At 42.0% G+C, this 20652-nt stretch overlaps 1 protein-coding gene across 1 annotated transcript in view; it reads right to left on the bottom strand.

Moving 5' to 3' along the window:
* Positions 1 to 20652, bottom strand: part of kcnk10a (potassium channel, subfamily K, member 10a) — a 41710-nt gene that overhangs the window by 4317 nt on the left and 16741 nt on the right. Inside the window, exons 3-6 of the mRNA XM_079643083.1 lie at positions 7537 to 7654; positions 4844 to 5004; positions 4132 to 4324; positions 782 to 924 (exon numbers count right to left, since the gene is read on the bottom strand). Of these exons, the coding sequence (XP_079499209.1) occupies positions 782 to 924; positions 4132 to 4324; positions 4844 to 5004; positions 7537 to 7654 (615 nt within the window). The remainder of the gene's footprint in view (positions 1 to 781; positions 925 to 4131; positions 4325 to 4843; positions 5005 to 7536; positions 7655 to 20652) is intronic.

The raw sequence follows: 20652 nt of genomic DNA, 5'->3' as shown, positions 1-20652 counted from the left end.
TACAATATGTCTCTGGATACAGTGCCTGAAAGATGTTAGTAGGTGTAACAGGTGTTTTTTATATGATTTTTCACAAGCTTTTACGGCTGTATGTGTTCCCTTTTTTCCCTCTGGTAGATATGCCCAGGTGTGCTGCATTGCTGCAACGAGGTGCACTACAAGGTGCACCTGAAAGGAAGTGATTCAGGTGTCATCAGGAGAAGAGAATGCCTCTTTTCCTGATGCCTGGGGACTGCAAGTGGTTCAGCCTCTCAGTCCAGAATTCTGATAGTATATTTTGTCTGTTTGCTTGTAATATGGATATGATTGTTTTAAAGGTGTGTTAATGTGTGTTTTTTGTGTGGGTCAGTGGTGGAATACTCTTAGCCCTATAGGGTCTGTATAAGAATATTCTAATATTAGATTTTTACTTTAATATACATGTCCATTTAGTTGTATTTTGCTATCCATGTGTCTTTCACATAGGTGGAACATTCCGTCGTTCCCACATAACACAATGATATGTTTTCATTTCAAACTAACTGTGTGGTTCTTTGTTACCACGCAGGGAGAGGTTTTTGCCTGGTTGGCAGTCTCAAGGAGGTTCCACGTTGAACATGTGACTCTGTAATGTTTGGATCCTTTTTTGCGCCGAAAAGCTTATTACATATGCATGGCAATCTCTTGCCTTGAATATTTATTTCCATGAGATATTTCCACCACAGATCCACAAAGGGTGGGGCGTAACAATGACCCTATTCAGGTAAAGAATATAACATAGTATTAACATCATTCCGCATACCTCTTCTTTTGTCTTTTTGGACAGCACCCTCAGCCAGTCCCCGATCATGTTCAGCACTGCAGCAAAGTAGGCCAGACCCCCCAGGATCCAGAACCACACCAGTGGTCTGTACCACTTCCGGTACTCAATCCTTCTGTCTCCCCCTAATCAGAAAACAAGACATAAATGACTGAAGAAATGTACTGTAATCACTCTGCTGCTGCCAGTGTCGGTTCCACCTGAACGAGAGTTAAGGTCAGAGAAATTCACAGATAGTTGTGTTTTCTTTTGAAGTCAGGGTCAGTAATTGTGGTAACCTGTGTAAGGTTGTATGATTACGGACATAGCTATAGAATAGGAAGATGCGGTGGAGCCTACCAGGGACCTAAACTCAACTAAATGACCCCTTTTCCACTGGAAAGAGTTCCTTTCAAGTTCCATGCCGGCAGTAGTTTGGATCAGTCGGTTTAGCGTATGACCCAACTGCAACCAGTTCGCTTTTCCACCAACTAGAGCCTGGTAGGAGCCACGTCATCATGTCATCGTTTACGACACTGTTTTCCTTAGCAATGCTTGTTAAAGCTGTAATCAAGTGGTTTTTATTATTATGCAGCCAGATTGAATAGAAGAATGACTTCTCCATCTGTATCCTGTTCTCAAGAGTGAGATGGTCTCAATTAGTTGCTTCTGTGGTTCGTGGCTGAATTTGCCAATCTCTAGAGTGGTAGCTCACACTGCTGATGTTCCACTCACTTATAGCCTACCATTTTCCAACCGCAGCTCAGCTAGAAAGTAGTAATTCACTGTCTGACTGGCACACAAGTAAGATCCCCTGATGCATATTTCCCATTACATTGATATGTATTTTCAGTTTTAATTGACAATGTTTGGCAACATGGTGATGTATATAAAGTTGTCTTGAATTACAGTTTTTCTTGATTGCTAACACACATTTTTTTTTTAATTGCTCAGTTTCTCAGAACACTAAACACAATTCACAAAACCACACACCCAAAGTGCAAAACACCTAATTTCTCCTGCTAAGTGAAGAACTGCACTCAAAACTACATTAACACTTACCAAATGCAAACTTTTGCACCAAATATAACACACTTCATTCATAATACTGGATTGTTTGACCACCCAACTACACTCTGCTGAGCATAATCTAAAGCACTTTCATCTTGTATGGGCTAGGCTCTGTACATAGAGGTTTCTGCAGAGAAAGATTGCTTGAGTTTACAGAAATACAGTAAATGAAAAAATACAAATGAGTTGTTGAAAAAAATCCAATTTTATTCAAAAATAACATTGTGCAACATGCATCTCAGCACATAGTTACTATGCTTCAGATCTCTCTAAGTGTGATGCATTGTTTGCCAAAACCCAGTTAGTAACTGCTGCTTCCTGTGCCTCATTGAAAAACCTTAGCCTTCCACCAGCTCTTTGTTTCTCAGTCCTTCAGATAAACAACAAAGATATAGTGGTTGGTCAGTGTCTGTGTTTAATAAAAGTAAGTCTACCACAGTCAATTGTGCAGGATTTTTGTACAGTTATAGTATGCAACATGCCAACAATTCAATTACAGTAATGAAATAAATACGTTTCACACAACCGATATAAGTACTGATATATCATGAATTATGCAGAGCTAAAAACTGGTAACTAACCTCTTTTCAAGTCTAAGTGTCCAGATTACAGAGGCAACAGTAAATCGGCTTAGATTAGGCTGAACCCTCTGAACGTCCTCTCCCTCCAGCTCTACCTCTACCTCTCATTCTTCCTCTTCTCACTCTCACCCACCTCTTCCTCCTCCTCTCACTCTCAGCCCAGCTCTTCCTCTTCCTCTTGTTCTTGCTTCCATGTTGGCTTCCATTGATGCTGTAAGAAAGTACTCACCTGTGGTCTTTTTATAGTGCTAACATCCTGATTGATGAGCCAACGATTATGCTATCAGGTGTTTGGTCAGGTGGAACGTGTTTCTTGATCATTGGTCCATGTGTGAGGCATTTTGAATATCAGTGTTTTAAACCTGCTAACACGTGACTTTATGTCAGATTTCTGTGTCTTACATGGAGAAACGTGTGCAGTGGTTTGCGAAAAGTGCCATGTTGATTTGCAAATTGTGTGAAAAGCTGAAAACGTGTTTAGAGTTTTGGAGATTTGAGCTGGTGTTTTGCTCTTTGAGTGTCAGTTAAAATAATTGTGTTTTATGTATAATTTTAGTGTGTTAGCAATAGAGAAAAACTGTAAGTGGATGATGTTAGCATAGCTACCTAAACAAGTCTCATAAATCAGTACCAAGATTTAAAGCCAACAAAGTAAATAAACTGCTTGTAATACAAATGCATTACACATTATATACAATTTCACATCGCTGAACATTAACCAGGTTTATGTATTGTTACATGTTAGACGCTTTTATCGAAAGCGACTTACATACTCAATACTGTGGACAATCCCCACAGGAGCAATTTCGGGTGAAGTGTCTTGCCCAGGGACACAACGACATGCTGACTGCAGTGGGGTTTGAACCTGTGCTCCCCTGATCAGAACACCAACGCACTAGTCCACTGCGCCACACACCTCCTATTGTATATTGATTATTGACCATAAATGCTTTGAATGAGTATGTACTTGTTGCTATCATTGTGGCATCATTTACCTGCATATTTTCCTTAGGATAGTCTGATAGGACCACCTGTGTATGTAGAGATACACCTGCTGGGTGGCTATATGTGTGTTGGATTTCTAGTGATTGTTGTGTCTCGTCAAATGTGTTAGTTATGTTTATGTATTTTGTCCGTCATTTCCTGTTTTATTTTGTATTTACCTCTTGTCTTTCATTTCAGGCCCTGTTTTCTTCCTCCCCTTGTGTGTTTTTCCCGCCATCATCAGTGTCTGCCACTGATTGTTTCCACCAATTCCCACTCACCTCATGTTTAAATAGTCCTGTCTCTCCCATGTCCTGTGTCAGTTCGTCTTGTTTGTTTCCCTGAATGGCCGTGCCAAGCCTCAGCTCTGAAAGGATCGCTTTTCACTCATGTCAGGTTTTGTTATGTTTTGTTAGACTTACGTTTTTATTAAGTTCTCTTTTTGTTACGCTAGTTTTTTCCTCCTTGTGAGCGCTTTCTGTTATTTCCACTACCTACTCTGTTAAGAGGGATTACCTGATCTTTTTAAATAAATACACTTTTTTATTACATTCAAGACTTCTTGTCTCTGGGTCGTGCATTTGGGTTCATCAGTTTGTGTCGAGGTACGGAACTGTGCTAAGATATTTTTTGGGGTGATTTATAATACGCAAAAAAAAAAGAAGGTGATCAGGACATTTACATTCATTAATGTTTTTGTGAATGGTAAGCTCTCACCTGCCACATAGTCACCTATTCCGACTGTTGTCAGAGTGATGACAACAAAATATGTTGACTCCAGAGCCGTCCAGCCCTCAATGTGTTTAAATATTACAGCCGGGACAGTGACGAACAAGATGCAACCAGCCAGTATGAAGAGGAGGGTGGAGGCCACGCGGATTTTGGTCTGACTGATCTGGTTGTGCTTATTCTGAAGGAATACAAAGTCACAGTAACAAAATATAAGGATAGTGATAACAATAATACATACTTATTTCTGGGTGTTGAAATGGTAAGTTCTTGAGCATGGACTCGAAAAACAATGAGAACACAGGAGAGCTCAACTTGATGGCAGAAACTGAAGAATGTATTGGAAGTCACGGCCAAAGAACTGACAAAGACATTTGCTGCAGCCACAAGGTGACAGAGCTCCTGCCTAACCAATTCTGAAGATATTCCAAAATCCCATGTATTTATCTAGTTCTAGACAAAACTATTTATAAAGAGAGAAAGTGGCTACCGAGGTCGCATGTCTGAACGCTGACTATAGAAGAAGAGTGATAAACTGGGTAAAAGGCAGTGGAAAATATTTTCCTCAACAGGTTTCATGTGCTCTCTTTTACTCTTGTCCTTATGTAAAACCAATGGACCAAATAAAAAAAGTAAATTCCTTAAGTATATTATTTTTACAAAGCACATTTAATGATAGGATATTTATTTTGAGACTCACCCGGAACATTTTCTCCACCTTGGCAATGCTTTTGACAAATATGGTACCAAGCTGATCCCCGACGCCTGCCAGGAGAAATCCAAACAGCGGGATTCCAAATATTGCATACAGAATGCAGAAGATTTTCCCTCCTTCAGTGCTTGGGGCAATGTTACCATAACCTGGTGAAATAAACGGAGACAACAAGAGGGTTTACACGACAACATGATGCAAACAAAATAACTAGATGTTTGATCCCAATTACCCAAGAGCAAGCAGCCTGCTGTTAAGTCAATCTTAAAACCAGTCATTGCCTACTATTTCTCCATATTAGAGTCAGGGCAGGACTATGCACTGTGACAAACCAGGGGACATTTGGAAAGTACAGCACAGGGGTTAGTTCCCAAAGTTTTTACCCAGACAAGGTATTGCAGCCACATGGCACAAGGCTTAGGAAGTGCAACCTAGAGATGACCTTCCACTGCCTGTGATGACCTTTAATAAATCAGATGCGTTGAAAGTGTTCAACTGCTCAATAGGCTTTGTGTCCCCTATCACAGTTATCTGCATCATGGAGAGTCCCAGAAGTACAACACCAGTGTAACCAAGTACAAACCACAAGGGCCACCTGCGAGTGAATTGTTGAGGAAAAATTATCCAGCGGGGTCCTGCCCCTTTATTTTAAAGTATTTTTGGGCCCATAACCGATGACACCATTCTAGAAGAACTGAAGCACTCGGAAAGACAGATGGTCCTTGAATGGGCAGCAGCCTCTGGGAGACAGGTGTTGATTGTCCTCCCCGAGAAGAGACCAATGGGGAAGAAGACCCTGGGCTAGATGAGAGTTTGATGAGCAAAAGGGTTGGCTGTCCTTTAAATGACCCCAACTTGGAAAAATGCAACTAAGCGACTCGTCAAATTATTCCTTGGACTTGTTGGCTAATACCATTTCAATCAGGAGAGACTTATTCCGTAAGTTTGATAACATATTTATTGCCCAAGGGGTAATATATATTTTGGAGATTAGACCCCATCATACTGTGATGGATTTAGGGGGAGGAGAAGCCGACTAGGAAAAGAGAACCCCCATCCCGGGGTCTAGACACTAGTGGTGGTGAAGTGCTGAAGGGGGATTACAATCCTTAGTGATGTGGGCTCTTCTGGGCTAGCCTTGCCCTGGATCTGATGAAACTGGAGGTGGAGGAGTGTTGCATCAATTCTCCTGAACAATGCTGGCAGGGGAGAAAAAGAGCAGATTTAAAGGTTTGCCGGGTGTGCTGTGATTAGCTTTTGGGGGATGAGACGGACTGATTGGTTTAGCTGGGGGTATGATGCGCCCTTGGTTATTGAAGGAAAGGGCGAGTGAGTGAGAGAGAATTGTGAATGAGTGCATGGGAAACAGTCTTCCTGAAATAACTTGCGCTGAGCTTCATTTGCTACATTTGTAGCCCCCTTGCATGAAATTATGATTACAAAAAAACACATATAATGTCAGTTGAAGTGTTGAAGCAGTGGAACAAGCAGCGAGCCCGTCCTGAGTAGACACAACTTTAAGGAACCTTCATTGTCTAAGCTGACACTTAGGGTACAGGTCTTGGAGAAGTGCTATCTCAGGCCAGGCTAGCCACAACATGATAAAACATTACATTATTTATTCTATATTTTCTATTCTAGTGAAGGAATGTCTGGCTATTAAATGGGATTCGACCAAGTTGCAAATGTCCCTCCTTGGGTGGAAACTTTCCCTGGTGACAGATTAATGCACCTCTAAAGAGGATGTCACAGCATAAGTCAGATGTTGTTTTTGGAATTGCAAACACTTTTTATTTTAATGTTGAGCATATTGAAAGGGCCTGTCCAGGAGAGGACAGGTGGCAAACCAGCTGAAGGTAAATCAGTTCAGCTCAGGGGGGGAGAGGTGACAGATGGAGTGTTCTACGCCGTCAATGTTTTGCAGCCACTTGGCACATAGCCTGGTGATACCTGGAGTCCGACAGGTCATCATTGATCAGTTGCTGAGCTACCACACAGCATGGTTTTGCCACTTGTGAACAGCAGAGCTAGAATTATTTACTTCCTTGACTACAAAAAAGAGGCTGTTATGATAAATGTCAGTGCAAGTGAGTTTATGTATTGCGAACATAACACAATCCTCAACAAGGCTGGAAATCATTGGAAGTATTGTCCATGCTTTCTTTGTTTCTTTTCCTGGCTGGTCCCAACAAAGGTGAAGAGAAAGACCATGCTCTGCCCACAGGACAAATAAACAGCCTTATACTTTGCAGAGGACAAGAGACAAAGACCCCAGGTGGGAAGAGTTATTTTCCCAATATTCTTTATTGAAGACACTTGCTGTCAAACTGTCTCAGAGTCTCATATTACTGTATATTGTACATTTTGCCTACGTCTCCTATGGTCTGCCACAGCACATCTTATTTAGAAGACTAACATTGAATGAAAATAATGAACATTTGAATACCTATGGCATTCATCAAACTACATATAAAACATACTCATACCACTGGTCACGTACTAATCCTGCTGCTGCACTCAGTTGGCACATATCCAAATGTATACATTTACAGAAATAAGTACAGGAATACTAATCTTGTACAGCCATCACGCAAAGCAAGAAACAGTAAATTCCCTACAGAAAACTGAATGAACCTGTTAAATGTGAGCCAATGAATAATGCCATAGTTACAGTAACCTACCTATTGTTGTGATGACAGTCCCAGCAAAGAAGAAGGCACTTCCCAGATCCCAGTGGCTGGAGTTGTAGGAGGTATCACCTATGGGGCTCACTCCAGCATTCACAGCCTCCACAGAGTGCTGGGGAGAGAAGCAGAGATAGAGGCACATCACATCTTGGTCTCACTGTGGTTGTTGAGGATTCTGTCTTTCTGTCATTTGGATTCAGCTTCTTGAAGGGATGGGCCAGCATTTAAGGGAATTACAACATGCAGGTTTATAACATTTAGCTTATAATATAGTTTCCAATCAGTATACTCTGAGCATCATGCTATGTTTGTATGTATTTCTCTTGAGCACAGCCAAGATACGGTCTAATTTAATTGCAGGGCTTTGCTAGCATCCATGGAGGATTGAAGTGTGCATGTTGAATTGATTCAAGATGGCAGGTCACAGTGGCTCTTTTCCTTGGAAATGTCCTTGAAATCACTGCTGAAAGTTATTAGGCAACAAGCTACCATTATGTGTTTCAGAGTTTGTTCTCTCAGCAGAATCTAACATTGATTGTTCTGGAGCCAGGACAATGAGTAATACTTTGTTGTTTTACTCACTGTTCTATTTGTCATTGAAAAGAAAACCTGGAACTGTATGCTGGTGTGTTTTCAATGAAAATCATCAGTATGTTGTTTTTTCACGTCACTCTTTAACAATTACATTTGAATTCAAATGCATTATTACAAACCACAGACAATGTCTCCATCGAGTTCACCTAGAACTCCAAACCTATGATATACTTGACAGTAAGGTAACATTAGGCTATGAAAAAAAAAAAAAAAAACACAACTACTCATCAAAAGCAAATACTGTATGTCCACCACGCTGCTAGTCTTTTTGTACCAGATGCTAAACCGTCTTCTTCAATGACACACTGCAACAGTCAGGTATTTGTATAGATCTTGCAAATTCATTTGTTATTCAATATAAGTAGATTACCATCATTTAAAGAAGTTGAATAGAACATGTGTCATCACCACCCTGCCCAGGTTTAACTTTCTCAGAGTATTTATCCAGATCATCCTGCTACACAACATGGTGGCTTCTTTTCTGCAGTGAGTGCATCTGCACAGTGAATGAGTTTTGCTGAGGTGACGGGAAAGGGCACAGGCTAATATCAGGAGTAAGCATAACACATCATCTGCCCTGCAAGTGTCCATTGTAGCAGATGGACTCTCAGTGTAAAATGCCACACTCTGTGCTGGGCTCTGTGGCCGGCTGAAGGGCAATCACACAAGGACAAACCAGATCAACTTTATTTACAGAGAGTCAAACTCTGATTGGGAAGTTCCAACTTGTCATTAAGATTTGCCACAAATGTTAAGTCCTAGCCTTGACATTTTTACAATACATCGAAAAAATGATCATACAAAAAGTATGGTAACACTTTATATATATTAAGGTACACAAATTAACCATCAACTAGTTGTTAATTAACTTGCATATTAGCAGTATATTGGCTCTTTATTAGTCATTATAACACACTTATTAGTGCCTTATTCTACAAGTAATAAGCCAGAGAGTTTTTCCTCATTAACCCTCTAATTAGTGCTTATTTATTGCAAGTAAGGAAGTTGTTGTACATGAGTTTTGGTCTCAATATGCTCTGCTCAATATGGGCCTAATAAGGCATAGTACCACAAGAATAGTAATTCTACAATAATAACACTTATTAACAAGACATGAAACTATAAGTGTTAATTGTGTCTAAATAACTCAAAATTAGGTATTTCTATTTAAGAATATGTTCCCTGTTTTAAAGTGAAGTCTTGTTCATAACCAATAAGCTATTAGTTTGACTCTAATTGACCTGAACATGTTCCCTATTCTAAAGTTGCCTCCTCTTCACACTTTGTATACATTATAGCACACAACTACTGAAATTAACCTCAACAGTACATGAACAAAGTAGGCTCACGTTAAAATATGTTTTATTAACCACTAAAGACAGGTTCAGACACATACCAAAACATGTCAAGTTTGACCAAGGCTGAGAACACATAATGCAGCCTGTACGTTTTAATAAAAACAGATTGTATGTATTTGTGATCATACTGTGTGACCTGCTTGTACTTAAACAACAGGTGTACTGTTACTCTCTATCTTAGTGTGAACATAGATTAAACAGCCAGCCAAACTGTTTTGAGAGCCAGGGAATGAGTAGCCATGCTCCTTTATTGACTTATTTGCAGTCCACTGACATTCAAACGTGTGTGAAACTATAAACAAATAAGTTACAAGGCACTTGATCTCTTACATGAGGTAAATATAGCTAATACTAGCTGTGCAATAAGCACGCAGGCTAGTATGGGTAACGCTAGGATGTATGCTAACGCTACCGTGTATGCTAACGCTAGCGCGAATGCTAACGCAAATGCTAGCGCAAATACTAACGCATTTTCTCATTAGAGGTTTCTCGATACTCAAATCCCTTGAATATTATATTGGTAACTGCTTTCATCGCAACGCGATGTTTACAGGGAGAACAGCTGTGAGGTCTGTGCAGAAAGCAGAGCAGTGTGTACACAATATATATCACTCAGTATAACAGGCCTACTACATTACTTTCTGTATTTGTATGCTGTAGTTTAGTAGATATCTACAAACAAAGAGTCGATATTTTTCTAAGACCATTTAGTGATTCACATAATAAAATATACAACGGCTGTAGCCTGATTATGCTTTAGGAGCAGTAGGTGTGTGTGTAGGTCAGGGGTCTCCAACCTTTTTCTAACCGGGAGCTACTTTTGAAAAAAGAAAGTGGCCAAGAGCTACTCATGTTATTTTATATAGATTTCAGTGCACATATCACATTCGTGACTCAAGAGCAGAAACATTAACATTAACATGAATAAACTTGACTTTCTCATGAAGAGAAAAAAAGACAAATAATCACCATGCAATACTGAGTTCTGCTTTAACATCAATAACTACAGTAAACAGTTTTACAGATAAGAGTGCAAAGTTCCTAATTGTAATAATAACATTTCTAGCTCTATAATTTAAATTATTTCAAGCATTTCACAAATTTGTTTCACATGTAAAAGGGGAATATGGCTTGTGCTTTTCTCAACTTGCATCAAGCAAACATATGTCTTCAAACATTCAGTCTGTCACTGCATTGTTGTCTTTCTCCTGACTCAGCTAATGTGACACCTGGCACTGCATAGCATCCACCAGAGCACTGTACTGGGGTGTGTATCCTGACAAATTCACTCTGATTGAGTCATTGAGGTGTTCATCAGTAAGTCTTGTCCTGAATTTGGATTTGATAAAGTTCATATCAGAGAATGCTGATTCACAGCGATATGTTGACCCAAATAAGCAGGACAGTTTCAGTGCAGCAGTTTGAATGTTTTTGAATTTCTCTGGGTCCAATAGCCTCCAGAAATCTTTGTCCATCTGATGTGCTTTCAGCTGAATGTCATTCTGGAGATTGATTATCTCCAGCTCCAACTCTGAAGCACTGAGACTGAAAAGGCTGGCCAGTTGCTCAGACATGTCAGTAACATCCACGATGTTGAATGGGTTAGCAAGGAAACGTGCACAGGGCTCAAGCTGTTTAAAGTCAAGAAACCTGTCCTCAAATTCCTGCCCAAGCTTAGTTAAGCAGTCACAGTACTTTGATAAGTCAAGAAAGCCAGCAGCAGCTTTATTCTCCTTCAGTACTTTTTGAACAGAGGGGAAATGATGCAATTTATTTCCCTTTACTTGCTGGAGATATAGACACAGATTTGCTTTAAAGGCCTTTACAGCACTAATCATGTCACATACTGTTTTGCCATTGCCTTGTAGCTGGAGGTTAAGCTGGTTTAATTTTCCTGTCAGATCAGTCAAAAAGGCCAGGTCAAGTACCCAACCAGCATCAGATAAGATGGAGGTGTCCTCCCCCCTCTCTTCCATGAAGAGCTTTACCTCATTCAGCAAGGAGAGGAAGCGCTGTAGGATTTTCCCTCTACTCAACCACCTCACCTCAGCATGGAGAAGGAGATCTCCATATTCAGCTGACAGTTCCTCAAGAAAAACTTTGAAGCTCCTGTGTTGCTTTGCCTTCGCTCGGATAGAGTTTATTATTTGTATCACAGGTTTCATGACGTGATTGAAGTCCATAACTTTGGCACAAAGTGCTTCTTGGTGAATGATGCAATGGTAACTCAGGAAACGTGGGAAATATGGATCTGACTTACAATTTGCGATAAAACCGTTGTGGCGACCTCTCATAGCCGGGGCTCCATCAGTTGTTATGGATACAAGCTTCTCCATTTGCACGCCTTTATTTATGAAATAATTCTTAATAGAATTATACACGTCCACACCTCTTGTTGTTGTTTTGAGTGGAAGCAGTGTCAGAAATTCCTCTTTCGCCGTAAAATCCTCAAACACCATCCGGATGAACACAGACAGCTGAGCTGTGTCGCTCGCATCCACCGACTCGTCGCACTGTATGGAGAACCACTTGCACCTGACCATGTCCCGCTCCAACTGTCCCATGGCATCCACTGACAGCGCCGACACTCTCCTCGCCACAGTGTTGTTTCCCAGTTGCACATCGTCAATGGCAGACATTATCTCCGACTTGCTCTTGTGGTCTCTGAACAAAGTCTCTGCCATAACAGACATCGCTCCCTTAAGAACACCTCCATCAGTGAAAGCTTTTTTGTTCTTTGCCAAATACTGAGCGACTCGGAACGATGCTTCTGTAGCTAGGCTAGCTTTCTTGGCAGGCTTCGTGAACAATGACTGCTGCCTTTGTAGCGTAGCTTTTAATTGTTGTACCTTCTCAACGCGAAGGCAACTGCCGGCGGGATACTCCTTTGAAAAGTTTTCGTGAAGTTTTGTGAAGTGCCGCTCGACATTTCCCTTCTTCCCCACCGCAACACTCGAGCCACAAATTAAACACACACACTTGTCTTTGATGCTCGTAAATAAAAATTCATGTTCCCACTCGTCATGAAAGTAGTATATTTTAGATTTCTTCTTTGACGGACCTTCCTCAGTTGTCATGACTGCATCTTACATCTCTTTTTCTCTATCTTTCTTACTCTCAAAATATACTACATAAATAAATATGTCTCAACATGTCAACTGCACTTTAGCGCCCTCTGGTGAGCTACTCGGAAAACCTCCGCGAGCTACTGGTAGCTCGCGATCGACGTGTTGGCAACCCCTGGTGTAGGTGTTTGAGACCTCAGAAATCGGGAGCATTTCAAAACGGGGGGGGGGGGGGGGGGGGGGGGGGATGCGGGAGAAATACGACCCCGGGAGGAAACCGGGAGAGGGCAGTGCGAAAATCGGGAGGGTTGGCAAGTATGGTGGTACCAAAGCCGGCACGACCCATTAAGCGACATAAGCGGCCGCTTAGGGCCCCGCAGCCACAAGGGCCCCCTAGCAAAAAAAAATGAGAAAAATAAATAAATAATAATAATCTCAGTACACTGTCGCCGTGATAAATATGTTTAATTAATTGTGTTAATATGCCTAGATTGCCTACTCTCAAAGTCATGTATTATATTATTGAGTCAATCATATAATACATCCACCATGCTTTACCTGAACCTCATCATGACACTAGAGAGGACGGCAGAAATGTAATTTCCCGTATTCAGTGAATGCAACAGAGGCAAGACACTAGACCAGGGGTCTGCAACCTTTTTGACCAAAAGAGCCATTTTGCTCCTTTTTCTCCCAAATTTTTTTGTCTGGAGCCGCAAAACATATTTCATAGCTTGATAGCTAATAAAGTTGTATTTATTGTTATATCAGACAAAAACTACAGTTTTTTTGCATTTATTAGGCAATTTATTACATTATATACAACTGTTAACCTCAAATAAGAAACAAAGAACTCCTATAAGGAGAATTACAAATAATACACAGGCCTACTTTAAAATAAGTAAACACAGCACTTGGGGAGTCCTCTGAACATTTGAAGGAAAAAAAAATATTATTAAAATGGGCCCACTTTGAAATAAATAAAACATATAGCTGCACCCTAAAAAAGAGTTAAAGGTAGGGTAGGTAAGAATGGAGAAACCAGCTCGAGCGCGCTAGAATTTGAAAATAAACAACCGGAAAAAATAGGCCTCTTCCTTCAGACTTTCTTACAGAGTCCCTCCTCCAACACATACGAACGTGCATCATCAATGAGGCCACGAGATAAGTTTGTGCACAGATGGAACAGAGATGGAAGGCTGACAGGCAGGTAGGCCGTCCAGTTATAGTTCGCTCATCGAGCCGGGGGTTCCCGCGCGAGTGCCTCCAAGAAAAGGCGCTCGCGCGGGACCGTAGCAGGATGTGACGCATATTTTAGTTGACCTAATTAAAACCGTTTTTTTTTTAATTTATGTGTCACAGTATCACCTCAAAATACAAGATACGAAACATTTTCAACCGTGCAACAAAATATAAATAGTCCAACAAGTACTTTTATTTTATTTGCTTCTTATTTTTGTCTAAGCTCAAGGGAGCCAGAGCAGAGGGCTTAAAGGGCCGTATGCGGCCCGTGGGCCACGGGTTGCCGACCCCTGCACTAGACCAACCAGAGAGTTGAATGGAAATAAACATCTGTGTTATTGGCTGACAGGTACCTATCGTGTGAGCTGTGACAATGTTTAAACTGCCAGTCGGACTCAAAGATGGACATAAGAACATATTTTCTTAAAAAAGACGACAATTCTCAAGTGGTGGCTCACACAACAACCCCAGAGCCACCAATTGAGCCAGGTAAATGGTATGTAAATGTCAGTAAACTTCCAAGATATGCGAACATGTAAGCAAAGCATAAATTACAGCTACGTTGAAGTTACTTTGAATTGCGGGAGTAAGCTAAACCGTTAGCAAGTAGCTATAGCTAGCCAGATATATTAAATAAACACTTAGTCATACAATCTAAATGTAATGTTTTTTAGCGTTACCTGGTGATTTCAAAGAAAGCGCTCTGGAAAATGTTGACTTACTGTTCGATGAAGCTAGAAGCTACCTTACAGTACACAGTTGATACTGAGTTCTGTCAGTTAAAGCGTTTCATAGTTAGCTTAGCTAAGCATCAACCTAGCAATGAAATTATGTTATGTGACAGTATTTCTGAGAAAAGGTCAGCCGAAATGGTGCTTTACGTGTCGACAGCATGTTTGAACGTATTTGCAGTAGTAAATGTGGCTGTTTGGCCACTGACGTTACCATAACAACACCTGAATTTAAATGTGCAACCTCTTTTTGTGACAGATTTTTACATGAAATTATAATTCTTCTGAATGATATTCCTATTGACAGCGACAGGAAGAACAAGAATACAGTTTAAAAGGGGAGTGATTTGTAAAATATAAGAAAAATAAAATCTGTTTACAGTTCTGTTTCATATGGATGTTGAGAGATGTATCCATAGATCTCTTAATTTTGCTCTCAAAGTGCACCAGATTGATGCTTTTAACTTCATTATTTAAAAAAATATCTTCCTGGGGGAGCAGGCCCCCGGACCCCCCTAGCGGAGATGAGGAACCCCCCTAGAGGATGTTAGGTCCACAGAGTTTACATGCTTATTTATACAATATGTGTGCTCATGCTAACTTCATAAGACAAAAGTTGGTTCCGTGTTGTGTGTAGTGAGAACGCGCTAGAGTGAGGGGGGCCCCCAAGCCAAAGCTCGCTTAGGGCCCCCAAAAGTCTAGGGCCGGCCCTGGGTGGTACAGTGTGTAGGTATGTGTTGTACAGTGCGTAGATGCGGCGGACAGATGGGTCTCAGTTGGTTTGGTGTCCTATGCTTACTTTTAATACTTGTACAACTTTTGGCCCGTAATTTCAATTCCCCATTTCAGCGACCAGAGAGAGGGGGGGGGGGGGGGGGGGATATATCCAGTCTCTGATTGTGTTACGTTATTATGAGAGTGCTCTCATACTCGTTGGATTCTGAAATTGTATATATTTATATAAATATATGTGTGTGTGTATATGTCCGCATCTGTAGCCTGCTATTGTCTCATTATATCATTATTGTCAATGAATTAAAAGTAAATATATATAAGTTGTCATGAACACATCTGTCCATCAGAGTGCTGCTGTGCCTCCTGTCATCATTAATGGACGTCTCTTTAAAATGACCGCTCAGAGGAGAGGAGTTCTCATTTCTCTAACCGCCTGCTGCTTCCACTCCTCTCTCCTCGGTTCCCCTCCTCAGTCCTCCGCTCGCATCTCCTGTGGGCGGCACCAAGTCTCGAGGAGAGGTGTCGAGGAGGGGAAATTTGAGTATTGAGAAACCTCTCTTGTGTTTAAACCGTTTAAACATATCCAAATGTCATCACAAACTCAAAACATGTTACTAATCCTTACATTGTAAGTGTAAGGCTTACACTTACACTTACAGTCATTGCTTTCGGAAGGACTTGACCCTTTTACTCTTCAGGTTCCAAAGGGAAAATTAGTAGCATTCTACTCATGGATGGCCCTGTCTCAGGTCGACTATTTTCATTTCCTCGCTCCTCGGTCTCACCGGAAGTTGATTTGTCTGCGCCACCTTGAGTACCGTCCCATGGCTCTTATTTCTGCCGGAGGACCGAGGATTGAGGAGCGAGGAGCGATAATGGAGGAGCGATAATCGAGGAACCACCAGTCCATCCTCCGATGAAATCCTCAGATACTCGCCCCGCCCCCTTACTGTGTATCGCTCACTGATTGGACGATGCAGTGCATGCACTGATCTCATGCTTCTTGTTCTTGACATGAGAGCAGCGGAGTGAAGAAAATAGATGAAACTCACGAGAGTCACTCATCAGTTTAAACTGTGTTTTGTTTCAATTCATGTATCATTTAGTTACAAATGTGTGATCTGAACAACAAAGTGGTCAAACATAATTTTATTCACTTATTGGAAAAAATTTCATGATCGCTTTTTTCGTTTTATATTTTCATTTACTGTCATTTCCATTCAGTCAGTCATTAAGTGCTATTAAAATGTTAATGTGCTACATATCCACACAAACAACCAAAGTGTGCAATCCAATGAATGTTAATCTAACTGGGTTTTGATAGATAATATATATCTTTTTCTTCTCTCGATTATTTTATTTCTATTGTGCACTCTAATCAATATTAATCAAACAATTGTTCGTTTATGCATTTTAAGAATGGCGTTTATCTTTTTTGAGAATGAGTTCTTATTTGATTTTATTTATTGGGGTCTACAACAGATGATACAAATGTTTGTGTCAGTAAATGTGTGGCAGGGGTCAGACCCGACGCCAGAACACATCTAAAGGGAGGGCATATTATTTTCATGGGGGGGCACACAAAACCGTCATGTGCTGCGGGCCTGCGGCACAATATATATCAAACAGCAAGGCCAACAGCATTGCGTAAAGACCTATGGTAAAGACGCACACTTATCGCAAATACATACAAATATAAAGGGCAACATAGAAACCACTCTTGAAACATTGTGTGCGTGGCAGCACAAATACTGGTAAATCACGAGCAAGGCACACTGGTTAAGGATGGCAGCTTCCTCATCGTTGCACTCAGAAAGAAATAGACGGAGAGGATGAAATGTTTAGCCCACCTTGGGCATGGTTTATTTCTATGCACTGCACTCGGACATGCTGTGGAGTGAATCGAGTCACCTCAGAGAGGGAGTTGATTGACAGCTAAAAAAGCTATAATATCAACGACAGCTGACTAGGGGTTTCACCAACTAATCGACTAGTCGACTAGTCGACTACCTTAACCACTAGTCGGCGCTGTAGGCCCTAGTCAACTAGTCGTGAAAAAAATGGAGGTAAATGAGGTGCTGCAAAAAAAATGTTTTAGTTACTATCTGACATCACATACATCGTAGCATAAAAGTTCACCGTTTATTTATAATTAAAAAAATAAAATATATATATTTTTTAATTTTTATAAATAATAAAATACGTGTTTATTGGGGGAGGGCAGGAATGTCAAATGGGAGGGCCTGGGAGGGAAAACGACGCAAGTGATGGAAGCAAGGATTTCATTTTACCGACCTGAGACGGGGCCGGTGTCTACTGCCATGCTATTCAGTTCACTTTCTCCTACTTCCTGTAGGCCCTACCCGGTTTCCTGTCTAACCTTCAGTACAATTTTTACAAATATATAAATGTGCAAATATGAAATATGGTCAATATCACCTTGCTATTGGTAGCTGAACTGTCAATACCCCAAAACATATTCTTAGATATATAAATACCTAATTTTGAATTATTTAGACACAATTAACACTTATAGTTTCGTATGGTGTCAGGTTGGGAGTTGGCAGGCAGGGAGCTAGCATGCCTGGGGCTAGCAGGCCGGGAATCACACACCGAGAGGAAGTCAGAGCAGCCTCTCGCTGCTGAACTCCAGACGCTCCCCTCCACTTATCAGAGCAGCCAGCCAAAGAAAAGGAAAAACTGAGTAATTCCAACTCAAAAGGATCTGCTGGGCCCATCCTTGGTGAGTTCCTTCTGTCAGGGTAGAGTGAGGTAAGCAGGACCCAAATACAGATAAACAGAAATACCTTTATTTTAAGGCTTAAATACAGAACTCTTCCCAGTGAACACAGTCCAACAACAACAAGGAACTCACAAAGACTTCTTCTTCTTCTCTTTAATGGCAAATCGCTTCCACTTGGAGCATATATCGCCACCTACTGTTGAGTTATTAAATGTTCATACTAAATCCTTGTCCTCAGATCAGTGCTTTTGAGGAATTTGAAGATCAGCTTGTTTGCTTCATTTCTTGATTTACTTTCGTATATTGACTTGAAATCCATGTCCTTGACGTTGAGTTGTTCCAGTGCAGTTTTCAGAATGAATCTTTGTCTGTTATAATCCGGGCAGCTAAAAAAATCAGGATGTATTGTCTCTGGTTGTTGGCAACCATCACAATTGCCATTTGGATGTTTTCCAATCAGATGCAGTGATGAGTTTAATCCTGAGTGTCCCAATTTTATCCTGCTGTTGATGCTCTGCTCTCTTCTACTACTCCCCCAAGTTTTTCCTGTTCCTACTTCCCTTTGTAGCTGTTATACATGTCTTCCTTTGGTGTTACTGTCCCATAGTTTTTGCCATTGTTGCTTGATAACCACTTTTGTAAAAGATTTGACTTCTGCTCTACTGATGGGTACCATAATATCAATCTGGTTTTTTTTCAAACCACATTTTGCCAGTTGATCCACTACTTCATTCCCTCTAATACCCACATGCGCTGGAACCCACACATATTGCACAACAATTCCCAGATGAACTAACCTAAACATGATGTGTAAAATGTCATGTAAAATATCCTGACGACATTCTGAAGAGAAGTTGTTTATACTCTCCAGAGCTGACTCACAAAGACTAACAGAAAACACAGAACCTAAATGCACACAGGACTAATCAAACAAACAAGAGACAGGTGAGGAGGGAGGAGAAAACACAGGGGCACCAGGTGAACACAATCAGGTAATCAAGTAGGAGGGAAAACTGAGGTTACCTACTGTAACCCCAGCTTCTATGAGTAAATGGCACAGCCCTCTAAGGCTATCGCAATTGGGTAATCCCCCTGCGCCCCCGCGCAGCACTGAAACACTTGTAGTCCACGCCCACCCGCAAGGTGGGCCCCACCCTCGGGCCTCCTTCCGGTATAAATAGGAAGGAGGCCCGGCAATCTGCTTCCATACCAAATAACTTTTCTTCAGCTATTCGTGGAGCCAGTGGGGCCCAGCGCTTAGAGGGCTGCGCCATTTACTCATAGAAGCTGGGGTTACAGTAGGTAACCTCAGTTCTATTTCGTATATGGCTTCGCCCTCTAAGGCTATCGCTATTGGGTTAAGGGCGAAGCATGAATTAGTCTGCGCCCCACTGGGTCCGCCCGGCACTAGAAGCACAGACACACCTGCTAAATAACACCCCATGCCTGTTGTGCCATGCGTAATGGCGCATCACCGTCCCTGGAACATAGCAAAACATGCCTATCTTCCCGACGGGGTGAAGGCTGGGAACAATACATACCGGCCGCTGTGAGAAAGTAGAGACAAAGGTCCCACCTTGTGCAGCGACCATAGAAGGGGAACAGCAGCTCTCTGTGTGTCAGACAGGTAGGAGAGCGCCCAGCTGGATCCCTGACGTCACTCACTCTGACCAGGCACTCCGTACAAAGTACGTCAGAGGAAAAAGGAACATCCCTCCTATAAGAGGGGAAAAGGGCCGCTCTCCGCATGCCGAGAGGCAGAAGAGTGGCGCACAGCTGGCTCCCTGACGTCATTCACTCCGACAGGACACCCAGTACAGGGTGTGTCAGAGAGGAATGGGAGACATCTCTCAAATAAAAATGAATAAACAAACAGGGGGAAGACCAAGATGCAGCAGTGCAAATATCTTCCACTCCACATTCCTCCGTGCAAAGCCGTGGAGGAGGAAATTCCTCTGGTGGAGTGCGCATTGATGTTCTCCGGGGGCTCCACCCCAGAGGAGACATGCCTGTGACACAGCCTCACACAACCTGTGTGACAGCCGTTGTGCAGAAAGAGGTTGCCCGATCGAGTGCTCTCTATAGTGCACAAACAGGCGCTGAGAATGGCGCAAGGCAGCCGTGCGCGCCACATAGCAAGACAGCGCGCACACAGGACAGAGGAGATTTAGAAAAATAGCGGGGGTAAAAACCGCGCAAGACACTGTTCCTGGGATGACAGGAGTGTTTCTTGTATCCCATGGAACTGCTGGGGGGAGAGGCTTCTCTGTGATGTGCTGTAATGGTCGTCATGGTGACAAGCCACGCCATTGCCCTCGCCGCCGCTGCCCATGAGGCGAAAGGGCTGCGAGGAAACCTCCACACGCTGCGTTTCACTCCGGCTGTCATCATGAGGCGTGTACACGCTCAGGGAATGAGTGGAGGTGTGTGCAGTGCTGTCCACATGAGGTGTTATACTGGCGCTCATGGGTTATTATGACCGTGTGTAGGAGGCGTATCTCAGACAGGGGAATGCCGCGAGCTCTGCAGGTTTATTAACCGATAGGTTAAAACCAGCAGGCTTCTGCAGGGAGCCCTGCTGTCTACTTAATCAACAGATTAGTGGCAGCCGGCTTAATTACCGGCTCCGCTTCCTCGGAGGC

The sequence above is a fragment of the Notothenia rossii genome (assembly GCF_949606895.1).
Source record: "Notothenia rossii genome assembly, chromosome: 8".
Taxonomy (NCBI): Eukaryota; Metazoa; Chordata; class Actinopteri; order Perciformes; family Nototheniidae; genus Notothenia; species Notothenia rossii.
The sequence above is the reverse complement of the archived record's forward strand: the minus strand, read 5'-3'. Positions and strand labels throughout refer to the sequence as shown.